Raw genomic sequence first — 19,078 nt, forward strand, 5'->3', positions numbered from 1 at the left:
TGAGATATCTATTGTGGACCTCCATAGACATGTATAGTACCTTATGTAGGACGGCACCTGAACGTCAGTTCAACTCCCTATAGGTAGTTACTGAAAGTGGGCAGGTTGTTGGCCTTAAGGATCATAAGAGAGACGATGTAGCGAGGAAGTCCTCGCTACATCGCCAGTTGACGTCGGCACAGAGAATAATCTACCCATCTGGGAGGCGAGCTTGGACTGCTTGTAGATACCTGATGGTAGGGGCTATGTCCTCGCTTGGGCGAGAGTACAGTGAGATGTCGTGGGGCGATCCCATCGGCCGTATAAGCTGGGCTCACACTTCGTAGGGGGTGCAGCTGGTATGGATTTTGGTGGCAGTTATGTGCGCTTCCTAACAAAGATTAGCCCCCCCATGGGGTGTCCGGTTCTGACTGTATAATTTTGTACGTAAGGAGATGACCTCTGGATAGGGCTCTTGCATGAACAGGACGTCTGTATTGTCTTCGATAGCCTTTATTCTTATTTGATCCATGACAGCACGCGCATTCAGCTGCATGAATTTCATTATTGTACAATTATATCGACAGAAGACAGAGCGGTAATCAATGGACGCTGCTCTTCGTGGACCAATTTTATTAGTGGATTCCCCCAGGGTTCAGTGTTGGGTCCATTGTTTGCTGTATTTATTAATGATATTGATTGATACGCTCGTATATCAGGCTTAATGTCCAAGTTTGCAGAAGATACGAAGGTCGGCAGGGTTGTTAATGACACAAATGCAGTGGCGGATTTCCGCACAGGCGCGCGCCTGGGGCCTCTTAAATCGAGAGGGCCTCAAAACTCAGGTCTCAAAAAAAAAAAAAATAATAATAATAAAATTGTTTCATTTAAAATTTTTACACTCATCTTTATTACCGTTACTGAATAAAACTATAATTTAATATGAGAAGTTAGTAAACTCTTATGCGAATATCCCCACATATTACATGAAATATCTATGCGAACTAAGTGAATCTGAAGTAGAATACATATTATCATTAATGTTAGATTTTATGTATTAATTTTATGTTTTAATGTTAGATTTGGGAGGAATGGTAGTTGTGTAATTTTTTTTTCATTTAAAAATTAGTTAAAATATGTATGAAAGAATTGCGCAACCAAAATGATTAAAACCCCAACACCAAATCTAGAGCGCGTGTTATAGTAAAAACGTGCGCGTAGAATGCACACTGTAGTGGTAAAGAAAATATTTAGAGGGAGATCCTCAAAACTGAATTGCACCTGGGGCCTCTCAGTGCTAAATCTGCCACTGCACTAATGACAGAACGCTGCTGCAACAGGATCTAGAAAAGTTTTTAGCAGATGGACAGAGGTGGCAACTGACGTTTAACATTGACAAATGTAAAGTACTGCAGATTTGAAGCCGTAACCCCAGAGTAATGTATCAACTGTGTGGTACTACACTGACAGTGGTAGAGAGTGAAAAGGAACTGGGGGTAATTGTGCAGGAAGATATGAAGTTTTCTGAGCAGTGCAGACAGTCTGCAAGAGTAGCTCATGGTGTCTTGTCAATGATAAACAGGAATTTTTCTAACAGGGATAAGGAGGTGATTATCCCTTTGTATAAGGCAATGGTCAGGCCACACCTTGAGTACTGTATACAGGTCTGGAGGCCTCATTTTAGTAAGAATGTAGAGCTGCTGGAGCGAGTACAGAGAAGGGCAACAAGATTAGTGAATGGGACAAAGGGTTTCTCTTAAAAAAAAAAAAAAAGGCTTAAGTTTTGCAAATTACAGTGTATCGAGACTAGGCACCTGCGAGGTGATCTGATTGAGGTGTATAAAGCTGTGAATGGTTTGAGCATGCTGAATGCCGATGGGATTCTTCCTTTTGCTCAGAATAATCGCCTGTGAAGGCAATATTCAACTTGAGGAAAGACAGTTGTTAAGATAGATGTGCCGAATTTGCCTTTAGCCAGCAGGTGGTTGATTGCTGAAACAAACTTCTATCTGTAGTTGTAGAAATTGATAGATTAAATATATTGAAGGTAGTATTTCCAGAAACACATAGCATAGCAGCAGGCCATGAGGAAGATAGACAAGCGGTATACCCCACTCAACCTAAGCGAGGAGTCTTCTCCCCAACCAGGAGGCAAAAACGAAGCTAGAAAGATGGGCAGAGAAGACACTCCATGGCAGACAGTACAATGATCATCCAAGATCACATAGATAAAATTGCTTCCAATGCATGGCTCACGAGCGGACGCTCTTCCCCGAAACTGAAGGATTTATGCTCTCCATCTAAGACCAGATAATCAACATCAGGAACTATAGAAAATGCATCGCCAAGGAGCCCGCAGTGTTCAATGACACATGTCGAGGATGTCACCTGGCCTCAGAAACGATCCAACACGTCACCACGGGAAGCAAGGTGATCACTGAGTACTCATAGACACGACCAGGTAGCCAGGATAATACATCAGAAGCTATCAAGGAAATACCAGTTGATCGAAGAAAGTGTACTGTACTAAAAGTACGAACCGCAAGCTGTACTGGGACCGGGCCATAATAACGGATAGGACAATCCCGCACAACAGACCAGACATCACCCTTGTGGACAAGAAGGAAAAGGCTACCTATCTGATTGACATAGAGGTAGTCAACACTGGCAACCTGCAGAAAACCCATGGGGAAAAAAATCAGGAAGTACACGAACCTAAGAAAGGAATTCAAAAGATGTGGATTATGCAACAAGTAACGACCATCCCGATCACCGTGTCAACCACCCGTATGGTGCCAAAGACCCTACATAACAGCCTAGCAGCAAAAGGTTTCCCAGAGAACACCTACAAGGAACTCCAGAAAGTTGTAATCCTTGAACACCTGCAGGGTAGTCAAAGTTCCTCGACCAACAGTAACACCAGACATAACCACCCTGTGTACTTGGTAGCAATACCCTTCACGAGATGGAACCCCCAATCAGGGAGAAACAATATAAGAGCAATAATAATAGACAAGATACACTTGTTATTTTATCATACTATGTAATCTCGATTCCAGATTTGTTCTAGTCACGTGCAAGTCAGATTGACGCTACACTTCTAACTAAACGAATTTTTGAAGCCAAACCTATTTTTTGGTTTAGATTCAAAAGAAGACAAACTTATTTTTTGAAAAATAGGTTTGTACTTTTTATTGTAAGCTTTTTTAAAGCATATTTTGAACACTCCGCAAAAAGCAGGACTATCTACACACTGAACACTTTTTCCCAAAGATTTATTATTTTTTTTTTATAGTTCCGAAATGATGCAGTTATAAATAGCAGATAGTCCACCTCAGTGAATGAATTTTAATATATAAGAAATTTGACAATTCTGTGAATTAAAGTGTGCGACTATTGTCGAATATTTAAAGGAAAAAAAAATGGCCTAAACTGAAACCACGTGTTTGTAATCACTTCGTTACTTACCCATATATCTTGCCTAATTGTTCATACAGTGCCTTTTGCCTTTCGTGGGTTACCTATAAAAAATTTAAATTAATAAATAATAAACCCAATCAAATTTAAAGTACATTACTTAAAATGCCACCAGGGAAGAAATTTTAATAAAAAGACGAAATATTTAATTAGTCTATGAAAGGACTGGTTATTACAATTAAATCTAAACAATTTCGGTAACTAAATACAATTGGCTACATTCGATATTTCTGGATTTAAATTCGCCTACCGTCAAGAAGAGAATGTTTCATGTGGTAATGTCTTATTAAATTTCACTTTAATTTTCAATTAAAAATTTTAGTTAGGTTTTTTATCACATACTGGGTAGTGTAAAACGTTATTTTGATACGAAGTAATTTCACAAGGAATGCAAGGCCAAGTTTGCAAAAAGGACATCATTACAAGATCTCATATTGCGAAAACTGTCATTCATCATGGATTTCACAATATGAAGTAATAATCGAAGCTTTCGCACTACTGAAATACTTTAAATCTTTATTTTTCCTACCAAATTTAAAATATAGGTGTAAAGTGATAAATTCCCTTCACCGCAGAAAATGCCAGGGGATTACCATAAAATGTGAACTTGTCAGTGGAAGCTGGTAGCTAACCAACTTTTCAAATAAAACGTTATGTAACATTAGTATTAGTAGAGGCATATGATGCAAGAAAGCAAGTTTATGAAGCATCGGCCAAAAAAAATCCCTTCTACAAATTTGTTCAAAATGCCTGTCCAGCTAAGCCTTAAATTTATTTAGGCTATCAACTTCCACAACAAAAGATGGAGGTCTGTTCCACCAACCAACTACCCGCTGGCTAAAGGCAAATTTCCGCACAGCTATTCTACAACTGTCTTACCTCAGTTTGAATCTGTGCTCCCTGAGGTTCTTAATCTGAGCAAGAGGAAGAATCCCTTCAGCTTGCTCAACCCATTCACGGCTTTAATACCTCAATTAGATCACCTCGCAAGTGCCTACTCTCCAGGTGCTGCAATTTGCAAAACTTAAGCCTTTCTGGTAATAGTACCGCATTCACTCTTAACATTTTAGCACGTTGTTATAAAACAATTATTTCCACAAAGCATCGTGTATTACAGCGTTTCTCAAACTGTGTTCCTGTCGACCGGACTAGCCAGGTGGGTTAAGTGCCTACCTGGCTACCTAAAGGTCGCGGGTTCGAATCCCACCTCGAGCTTGGATCAAAGTACTGCAAAAACCTTGGGAGGTGCACTATGGCCACAGAAGCCTATGCGCCAACAACTACCAAAAAAAAAAAAAACTAGTGTTCCGTGAGATGTGAACAAGTGTTTCGCACAAAATCGTAATAAATAATTACGAACATCATAAAATACATTTCGCATATTTGTAGCGTCCACCACTTTTGTATCATTATAATATTTGACATGTTTTTCAGTTATTAATATACGAGCATAGACTAGTAATCAAATAGACCACAGAACATTTTATTTTGCGGTCTTTGCATAGAGAAATATGCGTATAAGTCATGACAGATAGGAAAAGTAGCAATGTGGTGATCTAATGTTCCATTCATATGCGATTCAGCCTGCAGTACACGGGTTGAAAAAGAGGAGGAAAGGAACCGTTATTAGTATTTCGAAATATTATTAAAATATGTGACCATGGATTTGTGGTTGAAAATATTAGCAAACAGTTCTTTGCTAATATTTTAATTGCAAAGCTACAAGTTTAGCTGGAGCTGAACTTGTGGTCCGTGAATATGTTGTGAGATAGTGTTCCGTGACTAAAGAAGTTTACGAAACGCTGGTGTATTAATTCGCACCAACAACTGATTCTCACCATTTATTATCACCTTTATTTAACGTAAAGAGAAAGATTACCTTTCCGACCAGTTCATATAATGTTCCAACGATTGGGTACGGTTTTATGTAAGGAATACCCCTGTCCTTCCAGTAACTGTACGTTTTAGTGAAGTAACTGTAAAAAAAAATTATATTTATTAAACTATTTATTGAATGTATTATTTATTATTGTATATATAATATCATTATTATTAAATCACTTATTAACTAATAAAAATAATAAATACTTAACTATGGCGGACCACTGTTCACAGCCATGAATATTTACTTGTCAGATATCATCAAACAAGGAAAAAAATTTGGTATTTAATAAAATCGCAGAAAGTAAACAAAATGGTGGTGTCAAAGATTGCTTTTTCTCTAAATACAATATATTATAATTAATGGTGTTCTGGGTGGGCTTTCCGGGATTTAATTTTGAGCCAATATCTTTCAGGTAGACTACAATGAAGTTTCCGAAACTGGCGGGTGGAAGCTTGTGAGATATTATTAGCTATAGGGTGCAAGGAAGCCCGAGGCTTATGCTGCACTAAAAAAAATCAGAATCTCTCTCTCTCTCTCTCTCTCTCTCTCTCTCTCTCTCTCTCTCTCTCTCTCTCGAGAGAGAGAGAGAGAGAGAGAGAGAGAGAGAGAGAGAGAGAGAGAAGGGAATCACTAAGAAAGAGGAGAATAATGAAATCCAACTCAAGACCCTGGGTGTGCCAGGCCCATACTCAACACATATGAGCACTGGGATTAATGTGTATAGCATTTTGGGTCTTTTGAGAGCAGACGAACATCTTGGGGTCATCTGTATAAGAAATAGTTATGCAGCGACGTGATGGGGTTGAGGGCTGCCGCAAAAAGGATACTGACAGAACGCTTTCTTGGGGCATGCTTCTGTTTATGTTTAACATTGAAGCAATTGTTATCGTGCATCTCGAAGATTTTCTTAAAAGTCAGTAACTCAGTATATGCCCGGGTAAAGCGTATGCATTTTATCTATTATTTAGGGAACGTTTGATTCTACAGGTCTGAAGGGAGTTTGAGATTGTTGAGCTGTTCTTTATAGCGGAGTGTAGGTAGCTGGATCTGAGGCTAAAGCAAAGATCATTAATGTGTCTGAAAATGGCTCTTAAAGATTTTTAGCATATTGCTTCCCACGGGGACTAGTCTATATTCCTTCCGGGATTTTTTCCCCTTTATTTCGACTTTACAGATAGAGGTATGGTTGCAGACGCGTGTATTCAGCTGAATGAGCAGGGGAAGGAGCGATTATATTTTTCAGCATGAGAAGTCAGACCGATGGAAGAAAGCGGAGTTTTTGTTAGTTAGTGGGGTAATGTTCACAACTCCAGCTGGCTCCCATTTTCTAGTCACGCTGACCCAGCTAGTCGAGATGCTTAGGCTTTTGCAATTACTAATGACCTTGCACAGATTGTTCATTTACCTACAAGAATACCGAACAATCCTAATCATACAGCCAATACGCTTGATCTTTTTCTCACAAACAACCCTTCTAAGTACACGGTCGAAGTGAGAGGTCCTTTAGGCACTTCAGATCACAATTTGGTGATTCTCTTCTCCAATGGAACCTTTATCTCATGGCTTCTCCGAACCTCTTGCTGCTTGGCATTACAAGAATGCAAAATGGGATGACCTGCGAGACTTCTTTTCTTCGGTCGGATTACTGTTTCAAAACTTCTGATGTCAATGTTTGCTCAGATCGTGTCACTGAAATTATTCTTGGAGAAATGGAATCCTTTATCCCACACTCCACTTAAATCTCGTCCTTTATCTAAACCTTGGTTTTCCAATAAACGTACTAAGACTGTTCAAGAGAAGAATGTTGCATATCGTAATTACCTTGTTTCTAATTCTTCAGTTTCATTTTCTGCTTAACCAAAGCTCGCAACAATTGTAAAGCAGTTATTAATCAGTCCAAACTAGAATTTGAACAGGCTAAAAGTAGAAAACTTGCTTCTTGTCGTAATGGCAGCCGAACATTCTGGTCTCTTGCCAAAGCTATTGGCCGCAACTTTTGCCCATCTCTGCTCCCACCTCTTTCCAAACCAGATGGTTCTGTTGTCACTTCAGCTAAGGATAAAGCTGACCTGCTAGCATCCCATTTTTCTTCCAACTCGTGTATTAATGATCTTGGTAAAACACCTCCCACCATTCCCAACATACCATTCAATGCCTGCTGTGGTCTTCAGTCAAAAGGATGTCAGAAGGATTTTGACAAATCTTGATGCTTAGAAAGCTCCAGGTCCCGATGGTGTTTCTCCACTTGTTCTCAAAACCTGTGCTCCTGAACTTATTCCTATTCTATGCCGCCTTTTTTCACTTTCTTATTCCAAAGGTGTTTTTCCTTCTGCTTGGTAATTTTCTCATATTCAGCCAGTTCCTAAAAAGGGTGACAAATCCCTCTCATCGAATTATCGTGCCATTGCAATTACTTCTCTTTCTAAAGTAATGGAGAAATTAACCGCCAACTCTTAAACTACCTAGAAACCTTCCGTCTGATCAACGATCGCCAGTATGGATTCCGTCAGTGTCGATCCACTGGTGATATTCTGGCTTATGTTACCCATTTATGGACTAATTCAATGGAAAGGTTCGGTGAAACACAAGCAGTTGCTCCTGACATCTCAAAGGCTTTCGTTCGTGTTTGGCATAAAGGGCTTCTAAACAAGCTTCCATCTTACAGTTTGGCAACTGTTTTTAGTAATTGGTTATCCAGTTTTCTCTCTGGTCGTTAACTGAGGGTGATGGTAGATGGCTCTCTGTCTTCTAACTTCTCCACTAATGCCGGTGTCACCCAAGGTTCAGTTCTTTCCCCCCACTCTTTTCCTCTTGTATATTAATGCCCTTCTTACATACATATTTCCTGAAAATTAGAGTCTACAGAAGTTCAAGTCCAATGTCAACAAATATCTTCTTTCGTCTCCTCAATCTCCAACCCAAGCACGGTACTAAGTACTATAGGTTCTAATACCTCTCGTGTTTGCGGTTTACATAAAATAAAAATTAATATTATATTTTGTGTCAAATAAACCAAGTTCAATTTGAATTTTTTTTTTTTTTTGGAATTTCATCCATGTTCCTTTCGCAAAGCGATGGTTCAAAATTCGTGTATTAGGAAGTACGATGCTCCTCTTAAAAGAGGTTAGCATCAAAGAAGTTTCACATTCCTTATTACATTAATTTGGTTTGTGTAATAATGATAATAAAAGTAGGAATGAAAAAGCAAATTTCTCAAGGGCATTGTATTTCATCTTGCTTAATTTGGAGGCCTTAAACGTCAGCGCCTCGAAAACACGAGGGAACCTTTTTAAAAATTTGGGGAAAGGTTCTAGATATCAAAAGATATCATGATATTTATATACAAGTGGAAATAAAGTTGATATTACACTTCCAAAGGTGCTTTTAATTATGTTGAATTGGATTGTCTTCGGCGATTTTGTAGAGACTATATATGGTGGTTTTCATTGTCTTCTGCGCCTGTGTGTACGGTCTGTTGATGTATGTTTAGCGTTTTCACACTTCTCAGGAAAACGTTTAATATAAGACGGGACTTGAATCCACTCTTCAAAGGTAGAGTGCTTGTCTGTCGCGCTATAAAAAGATATAGTTACACACTGAGAAAATGTGATCTAATGGAGTGATTGTCTATTCACTGCCAGAACTCGTGAAATGATTAAACCTGTTAGCAACCGAATTTGTCGAAATTCTATCCACAGACAAGATGGTGGAGAATAAAATGGGAATATCACCCAGAACAATCATGATTATTGTAGGGATGAGCACTTTTCGTAAGACGACAAGGCAGACGTTAATAATTTATCTAATTTTGGCGGCTGTGATCAGAATTTTATTTCGGCGATACACGAAAAACCCACAATGATCCTCCTTGAAGATGCAAAATCTTCATTATTGGATTAAAAATGAATCCTCAAATGTTGTCGAAACTATATATAAGTTGGATTCGAAGCCATTGTCTGCATTAATGAAGTTTCCGTTGGGTTGAACTGTGAAGTTGTTAGAAGCATGAATTTTTGTGAACAAAGACTAAAACTTTGCATAAATTTTATCAGACCACCTTTTAGAGAAGATTAAGATTCTTGACCAAACCACGTTTCATTGAGGCCATTTCGCCTTTAGCAGATCGTAAGTCCTTCAGCTCGTGAGGCCAAGACATCAGAAGCGTGGTTTCCAGGTCAAGTCTCGGCCTTGACCTCGCTGGACTACAGGTTATTGTTAGGAATGGTTTATTTCTTTACAGATGGGATGTATTGGACAACGTTCCACGTAATCATTTTCGGATGACGATTGTTAGTGTTTATTCTATTCGTGACGGTCATACACAGCTATCGTTGTTACCAAAAACATTTTGTCGATTTTGAAAATAATTGGTTGTTCTGAATTTTAAGTTTGAGCTGCTTCTTTCAAACGAGGTTAACGAGCACATAAGGGTAGTCGCCGGATATGGAGATAGTTTCGCTATGAGAAACTGTCGTTAAAGCAACAGTGGTAATCTGATTTTACTGTAATATGAGGAAAGATTTTATTTCTGAACGAGTTAAATCTTTAAACATTAATCTTTCCCACTTGAAAAATCCTTTGCCCACCACTATATGCATTACCACAGCTTGTGCAACATTACAGAAGCCTCTTTATACCATACCGGTTGCTTTCATGTCGTGCGTGGGGAAAGAAAAAATCGCATCCGCTACGATGTTTTAATGACACGTAAAGGGACAATTCTACTTACGAGTACAGGTATGTGACCAGCAGCAACAGGAAAAGCACGCTGTACAGGAGCCACGCAGGCAAGCTTGAGAATTCCATCGTGGTGTGGAGCACGAAAGCTGGATTTGCAATTGATAACTCCGAATGTCGAGCACAATTATAAAAGAACAGCACCAATCTAGTCCTACCGGCTTCTTTCCAACTGCAAACGCAATACTTGTGATAATGTCAGTAACTCACGTGAGATTATATCAGACTCTTGTATTTCGCAACTGATCTGCGACCGTGCTGTTTAGTAAGACGATCGACAGTTAGTCCGGACCCACGATCGGCGTTCAAGGGACACGCGTGTGCGTTTTTTTTTTTTTTTTTTACACTTTTAAAAAAGTATTTGTGAGAACAATATAATATATACTGCCAACACCTACTGTTCTGGTGTTGAGACCCAGTATTCGCAGAAAAAGATAAAGGTGTTTCCATGGCAACACTAAATCTAACACTGAGCTTTTCTTCAAATCCTAATTCAAACGAGCTTAGACAGAATTTAAAACAATTAAGTTAATGTACTCACTGCGTTACATTTTTGATTTTCTCGCTCAATTAATTGATTTTTTTCTGTAATTAAGACGTGAACAGTTATCTCCTTATCAATTAATTACTAAGATTGACTTCATAAAACTCTTAATAAAACCCTTAGTTTACGTTCCCTAAATTAGGCTCGTTTCAGTTTGATTACAAATGTGTGATGATATTTATTGTTCCCCTCTCGCATTAGTCTTTTCGTGTATTCACTCTTCGTTGTATTTCACAGCACATCTGGCGTTTTTTCCCATCTCTCAAAACACAGAAAAAGACTTAACTCGAAAAGGGAGCATCGCAGGAAAACGTTGTTGAAATTTTCTTTTCCATTTTTTTTATTACATGGCGCCACCTCTAGTTTTGTTGATGTAATTTTGAAACGTCTTTTATACTTCATAAGTTTTCCTTGCTGAATAGAACCAATATCTTGTCAGATGACTTGCAATCCTTGTCAGTGATTTGTCGCAATCATTAAGTAAATAGCTGATGTGGATATCTGATTTCTTGTACTTGGCCTTCGCCAGCCTGTTTCTGTGCTATTTTTAGACATTGGCTTAACTGTATTCTTATATTGTTTTCGGCGCTGCAAGCCTAATTCACCCTTCATTTTTTTTTTCTTCTTTTTCTTAGACTAATCATTTTCTTATTCGCCTCCTCGACATCTTCCTAGTTTTATATTTCCTTAATGGTATTTATGCATTCTTGTTCTGGTGGCTTTAAAGTTATTCTGTAATATGTCCGTGTTCTTCCCATCCATGCTGGCTTCCTAGTTGGAGGACATGGATCATCCTAGATTGTTGTTGTGCCCTTTTGTAAAATTAAAACCCTTCTTTTTGACGGTAGTGACTTCACTCATTGTCAACCTCCTTACCAATCGCTGTTAAGGGTTCCTGTGCTGCCAACCAGGCTCTGAGGGGAAGGTGGGATTAGAGGCATACATCATCCCAGGGGCTCACATCTGGTGAGTATGGGCTTGGCACACCAGAGTTTTGAGCTGGATATCGTCATACTTCTCTTTCTTGGTGACTCCCTTCTCCCTCTCTCTCTCTCAGGGTAACTTGGGAATTTTTATTTGGTTGGTGCAGCATAAGCCTCAGGCTTCCTTGCACCATGTGGCTAAGTAGTAGTAGTAGGACATGTGTACATGTAATGGGCAGCACCTAGAACGTCTGTTCAACTCCGCCTCTTATCTCTGTAGTAATAACTGTTTTCAGTGTCTAACGGCACAAGTGGTTTCCCCATCTTCACGTTGCTTTTATTGTGGGTGTACCAGTTCACTGGGAAGGCCAGAGATTTAAAAGTATATGGATTATGGAAGTGCGATGTTTTGTACCGTTGTTCCTCTGGCCATTCAGCCGTTGGACCTCGGCTGAGGCCCAACGTTGCCCCACGTACGCTCCGTTGGAGGCAGACCAGGTACCCACTAGTCTATAGTTCACTCTGGCATGTCTTGCCACCTAAAATCCTGAGATTTCAGTGGCTAGGACCTAAAAAAAAAATTTTTTTTTTTTACACATATGCGTATAAATATGTGATATCTCTCGATTGCGTAGGGTGATGTCGCTTGAAGGCTTCAGGCTTCCTTGCACCATGTGGCGAAGTGGGAAAGATCGAAATATGGGCGTAGGTTAATTTAATTCGGATCTTTGGGGGCATTCGCTTGTGTAAAGATACACTGGGGTCAAAGGTAGGATGAGGCCAATAGAGTAGGAGACCTCAAGTTGGCTTGGTATGGGCATGCTCTGCCAGAAGAAAGAATGGGGGTGGCGAGGTGAGGAAACAGCATGACTGTCTCCTCCCCCCGCCGGGGTGGGATAGAAAGGGCCGAACAAGGGAGTCGGTACTGATCGCCAATATGGCGTATGTGCAGCTTGGCTGCAGAGTGGCCAGGTCAGTAAGTTCAGGACAGCATCCTGACAGTGGCTCCACCAGGAAGTACATCCAGGGACAAGATCTCTACCGACTTGTTCACAGATCGGTTGAATTCTGGCGTTGGTAGTTGGATCAAGGTCCCATCCAGTTTGGTCGTGGTCATGGTCCTTCTATTTCCATTTTGTTCGGTCATTCTTGGTATAATGTCACTTCCACTGTTTGTTCTGTTGTCTGGGGGCCGATGCAGTGTTGTCACTCCTGGGATCTGTGTCCTGTCCAGTTGTTCCGTCGTCATGGGTCTCTATGGTGATTGTTACATCCTAGGGTAGTTCGTGGGTTAAATGACATACACTGTCGGTCTAGTTGACATAGTGGCATAGTGTTTTGTGGAAGGCGCCACCGGTGGTTTCCCACATCTGCGCCATGGTACTTTGTGAAGAATTTACAGAATCTCTGTAAAAGCCAGAAAAAGTGTGGTGTCTGGTTTGTGACAGAGTTGTGCTGTGGTCTGTTGTTCTGTCTCTGGCTGCTTAGCCGCAAGGCCCCTAAGTGAACCCCACGTTGCCCTCCACCACCACTGGGAGGTGAGTCAGGCTGCCCATTATACTCTGGCTGGCCTCCGCCAGGGTTGCCTGAGCTTCCTGACGGAGCCAAAAAAAAAAAAAAAAATAAATAAATAAAATAAAATAAAATAAATAAAATAAAATAAAATAAATAAATAAAATAAAAAATAAATAAATAAAATAAATAAAAATAAAAAGTAATAAAAATAATAATAAAATAAAATAAAAAATTAAATAAAGAAAAATAATAAATAAAAAAAAAAAAAAGGGAGAGAGAGAGAGAGGAGCATAGAAAAAGAGAGGATTTGAGGGAGAATGAATTTGGGTGGGTTGACAGGGGAGAATAAATCCACCCTAATTTAGGCGAAGTATAGGAAAGAGTGTGGGTTTAAAAGTTACAGGGGACAGGTGCCCCTGTGTAATTGTCAATGGCATAGTGCCTGTAGATCCCGCACTGAGGTCAGTGCCAGCAATCCCGCACCTAGATCGGTGCCAGCAGTATATCCTACCCATTTCGGGTTTGCGATGACTTTTAAATCCCGCACTCCGAGGAGTGCCAGCATCCCGCACCTTGGATGGTGCCTACAGTGGATCCTACCTTATTTGGGTTTGCATAATTATGTCTGCGTTTTTCTGGGGGAATGGAGAGTTATCCCACGCCGGTCCGGTTTAGTTGTTGGGCTCTGAGTTCTGCAATCTTAGCTCGCCTAAGTGCAAATGTTTCTTGCGCATAGGTGGTTAATGCCTTATAGGTATGTTCCTCTAGTAGCAGAGTGGATTCTTGATTTCGAGGGTTTCTCTGTATTGTGGTGAGGAATTTAAGCCTAATGTTGTCGTAGCTGGGGCACTCATACATGAGGTGCCCCCAGGACTCCTCTTCGCCGCAGTGGCAACGTGGGTCATTCTCGATTCCCATGGCGGTCAGTTTTTGTTGGAAGGATCCATGGCCGGTAATGATAAAGGTCACATGGAGGCCAGGCGAAAACCAGGGTGGAGGTTCTGGGTGAGTTGAACTTATGGATGACAGTAGTAATTACCCGGGACCGCAATTCTTTGAGGTGCTCTGCCCACAATTAATGTCATATTTTAAGTAAATTAATTTTTAATAATCGCGAAGTTTACTACGAACTTTAAATAATAAAAATATATTTTTATTTTATTGACTTATTATATGTTAGAATATGACGTTTTGTTTCTAAACCCCTTCATCTGATGTGGGCTCACACAAATATGTGGTATGTGGCGCACTTTGCAACAGGGCGCTCCAGTTAACTCTCGATGCTCTTACCCCTTAACGACTCTTCAGTGACATTCGCAGACTTTCACCACCTTTGTTTTAATATATTCCATCCAAATAAAATAGATTCATGCTACCTACTACGGCATCCAATTTGAGAAAATAACACCCTCTCCCTCCCACAAAAACGTTGCAGGTTCCTGAGATTTTGAATTAATCCAACCAAATGGCTTTCAGCATACAGTCTCCCATTGTGTGTGTGCAGAATTAAACACAAATACATTAACCTCATTTCCGATATTTTTTTCAGCATATTGTGGGGATGATCCTTGTTGGCTGTCGCCAGTAGTGGAAACTTCTAATCAATTTTTTTTCTTTTAAATTCAAAGATGGGATCAATCCAAAAGGAACCTGACTAAGTTTTTAAATCAGAAGTTTCCAGTTTCTTAGTTTTTACTTTCTTGTTTCTCAGCCAAGGTGGTATCAGCATAATGTTTTCGGGCTGTGTGTTGTTCTCTTTGAGTAAAATGACTCCATGGACATGGTAATCAAATGTAAAACCAAGATTTAATTTTCCTTATTCAAAAACATTATTCACATATTATAATATTGGAAAGACATGTATACAATTTACTTACATATGCATATGGCCCTTTAGACCTACTATGCAGACTTATGGATCTGGAACACAAACCTCTCAAATCAAATTCTCTACACACCTCTGAATACTATCAATTTCACTAATGCATATATGGACCTAATAGCCTTACAATTTCTAGATTGATTTAAGCCATCTCTCTCAATCACTCATACCCATTGATTGGTACTTTAGAATCTATACATCTCTATACATTATTCTTATACAGTTTATTTCTAGGGTGACACAGCTTTCTCATTGTCCCTAAACTTCTCTAATAAAGATACAGAATACTATTTCTTAACTAACCAATGCCTTCAGTTGAAAGGGAGCTTATTACACATTCCACTATCTCACTCTCTACCATTAATTTTTACAAGATCGCTCCCTAGCTTTAAATCCTTTAGTTATCATTGCTTATTCCTTCATTCAGTACACTTTCCAGAAACGGAAAGGTCCATTACTCTTTCCCCCTATTTTACACACCTGGGGTGGATGGAATCTATCCAGTTATATTAAAGGAGGCAGCAAAGGAAGTAAGCAAAACCCTTCGCCATAATTATGAGAGCTTCCTTGGATTCAGGGAAGGTACCCATGGACTGGAGATGTGCAAATGTGACCCTAATCCACACAGGACGATCAAAAGGAAGCAAGTAATTACAGACCTGTTAGTTTAACTTATGTTTCAGCGAAATCAATGGAGGCACTGGTTAAAGAAGCGTTGTAATAGCACAAGACTTCAGTTATAGCTCGGACACAGCATGGGTTTGTTAAGGGAAGTCTTTGTCTGACCAATTTGATTGAATACTATGATGTGGCCATAAAGGAACTGGATGCAAATAATAATTTTGATATCATATGTTTGGATCTTAGAATGACTTTTGATACATACTGCTGCACAAAGTGGAGCAGTGTGGCATTGGAGGAAAATTGCTGCTATGGATAAACGGATGGTTGAGTGGAAGAAGACAGAGTGGTAATCAATGGACATTCTTCGTGGACTAATGTTATTAGTGGAGTGCCGCAGGGTTCGGTGTTGGGTCCATTGTTGTTTTCTGTGTTTATTAGTGATATTAATGATGGTATATCAGGCTTAAGGTCCAAGTTTGCAGATGGTACGAAGGTCGGCAGGGTTGTTAATGACAGTATGCTGCTGCAACAGGATCTAGAAAAGTTGAACAGATGGGATGAGAGGTGGCAACTGAAGTTTAAAACTGACAAATGTAAAGTACTGCACACGGGAAACAGTAACCCCAGAGTAACGTACCAACTGTGTGTGATACTACACTGACAGTGGTAGAGAATGAAAAGGATCTGGAAGTAATTGTGCAGGCAGATATGAAGTTTCTGAGCAGTGCAGAAGGTCTGTCAATTATATACGGGAATTTTTCTAGGAGGGATAAGGAGGTGATTATCTCCTTGTATAAGGCAATGGTCAGGTCACACCGTTAGTACTGTATACAGGTCTGGAAGCCACATTTTAAGAAGGATGTAGAGCTGCTTGAACGATTACAGAGAAGGGCAACAAGATTAGTGAATGGAACAAAGGGTTGCTCTTACAAAGAAAGGCTTAAGTTTTGCAAATTACAGTGTCTGGAGACTAGGTGATCTGATTGAGGTGTATAAAGCCTTGAATCGTTTGAGCATGCTCAATGCTGATGGGTTTCTACCTCCTGCCCAGAATAATTGCCCGAGAGGGCATAAATTCAGATTGAGGAAAGACAGTTGAAGGGTTGATGTGTGGACGTTTACCTTTAGCCAGCGAGTGGTTGATTGCTGGAACAAACATCCGTCTGTCGTAGAAGTTGATAGCTTAATTACATTCATGGCAGAACTAGACAAAGTTCATGGCCTTTCTGAGAACAATCCACTAGCAACACTCCATCCACACTCCCAAAAAACCGAAGTCATCATGGCTAAGGGGATTGCTTACCACCTTTACTGCCTCATATAACTGGATAGATCCCATGCATCTCAGGTGCATTTCTTATGTTTACATTCAACAATTGTTCTTCCACTTTCCTCTCAGCTATTAGAACAACATTTAGTTCATTGTTAGAGTTTGAACTTCCGGCATCTACTTCCATACAGAATTCCTCATGTAAATGTAGATGAAAAATACTTATTCAATTTTCCAGCAACCTGAGCAGTATCGTCTACAGTTGACCATCAAATGGGCCAATGTGATTCATCCCTTTCCTTCTAGTGTGTGTGTTCTCTAGTCGATTTGCCTCTTTTTCTGGACGAAAAACCCGAGTTGCCAGGAAAAAAACCATGCCATCTACGCCTGAGACAGGCTAACTCAGCCACAGAGTGAAAAAAAGCTCGTTAAAGTTTCTCGCGTCATCAACAGGATTCGAACCCGGGCCTTTTCCACACGATGTGATTAGGATGGTGACGATGCCACTGTGCTACCGCGCAGACGTGAATAGGGTACATGATGAAAACAGCTCTATCACTTGAAGGTTTTTTCTTTTTTTTTTTCCCTGCCACCTGGAAAATGTGTGCAACATAGTAGATGGTAACATAATCAAAAAGTTTACCAACACCAAGAAGGTGCAGTGCCTACTTTGGTTCAACAAGCTGCAGCCTTTTTCAACTGTTGTGTGTAAATTTCAAACACAGTTCCAAAAGAATCCAACAAGTAGACCTACAGTTCAGCATGGTATGGAAAATTCATAAAGGGTGCCTGCTTGGGCAATCATCCAGCCAAAGTGGTGATTAAAATATTCGTTTATACCACAATGCAGTGTTTCGTGGAAAGCAGATTAGAAGAGGAGGGTCGATTTTATGGCCGAGGCCATGCAAGGCATTACTGAGAATTGTCTCTGCCTTCAAATTTTCTGTGGATAAGATCTAATATCTGTGCCATCCAGCCAGTAATGAAACTACCAGTTCTGTACCCCACACCGAGAGTCAAGAACAGACCCGTATGCCCATTAACAACTATACCAAACCAATTGCTCAGGTTCTCCTGACTCTTCTTCTCCACCCCTTGCGGTGGAAAACCTGGCTGTATAGTAGTTTTGCCACTAGCTAATCCTTCAACACATAAACGTCCACGGCCGACCGGGCTAGCCGAGTGGGTAAAGTACCTGCCGGCAACCCAAAGGTCGCGGGTTCGATTCTCGCCTCGGGCTTGGATCAAAGTACTGCAAAAACCTTGGGAGGTGCACTATGGCCACAGAAGCCGATGCGCCAACAACTACCAAATCAAAAAAAAAAAAAAAAAAAAAAAAAAATCAATCAAAAAAATCATAAACGTCCAATTTTACAATTTTTTGATTCGTGCAAACAAAGGTTACTGACACTAGAAGTGTGACTGATATTTCAAATGAAACTGGTAGTTGTGTAGTTTTAGATATCTTACAAATAAATGCAAATTTTACTTAGTAAAATTGACTTTGGAACTAAACGGTGTTCATTGCAACATGTAAGTGATGGATATCGAAGTGTTGCATACTGTAGAAAGTGACAGAACTTATGCAGTTTTTTGTAGGCATTTATTATTCTTGAATTACATGATTATTATAATATAGACTCATTTATATAATATGATCGCACATTTTGGAAGACAGTGAGGTCGTGTTTCGTACACAACTAAGCGCTTTAACAGATCACATCAAATTGAACCACAGTCCTTTTTTTGGCTGATTATTCAGATACTCACAGTTCCCCTCTAGATTAATTATTTAAGGTGTTGCACATTTATTGCATATAAACGATCCAAAGAATGGTAGTCTATATACTTTCTTTGAATCTCTTTTTTGTATCTATGCTGAATTGATCAAAATGTTAAAATTTTATGAACCAAAACACCATAAGCATTGTTCATTCCTTTCTTTTTCCTTCTAGTTTGAGCATGTATCATATGTCAAGAAGCTTTAATAAATATTTATCTCTTTACCATAAATGTTACACTTTAGTAGAGACAATTTGTCTTGTATCTTTTGGCTACAGAGGCATTCAAAGATGAGTACAATTAAAAGCAGTCACTGATTTGAAATGATATTAATCCTAGCCATGTTCTGTTGGGCGGCTGTTCCCAAGAAAAAATATCAGGGTGAGATTAGGCTGGATCATGTTTAAGGGCTGAAGCCATGCCTTGGAGGATAGAGTTTAATGAGATAGCTGAATGGGCA

General features: G+C 39.7%; 1 protein-coding gene across 1 annotated transcript in view; it reads right to left on the minus strand.

Moving 5' to 3' along the window:
* LOC150085908 (cytochrome P450 3A8-like) overlaps positions 1 to 10,147 on the minus strand; it is a 43,926-nt gene extending 33,779 nt beyond the window's left edge. Inside the window, exons 1-3 of the mRNA XM_090374736.1 lie at positions 10,071 to 10,147; positions 5,336 to 5,432; positions 3,448 to 3,500 (exon numbers count right to left, since the gene is read on the minus strand). Coding sequence (XP_090230862.1) covers positions 3,448 to 3,500; positions 5,336 to 5,432; positions 10,071 to 10,147 — 227 coding nt within the window. The remainder of the gene's footprint in view (positions 1 to 3,447; positions 3,501 to 5,335; positions 5,433 to 10,070) is intronic.
* Between the last annotated feature and the right edge of the window lie 8,931 nt (positions 10,148 to 19,078).

Source organism: Mastigoproctus giganteus, chromosome 5 (assembly GCF_048544385.1).
Source record: "Mastigoproctus giganteus isolate SK-2022 chromosome 5, ASM4854438v1, whole genome shotgun sequence".
Lineage (NCBI taxonomy): Eukaryota > Metazoa > Arthropoda > Arachnida > Uropygi > Thelyphonidae > Mastigoproctus > Mastigoproctus giganteus.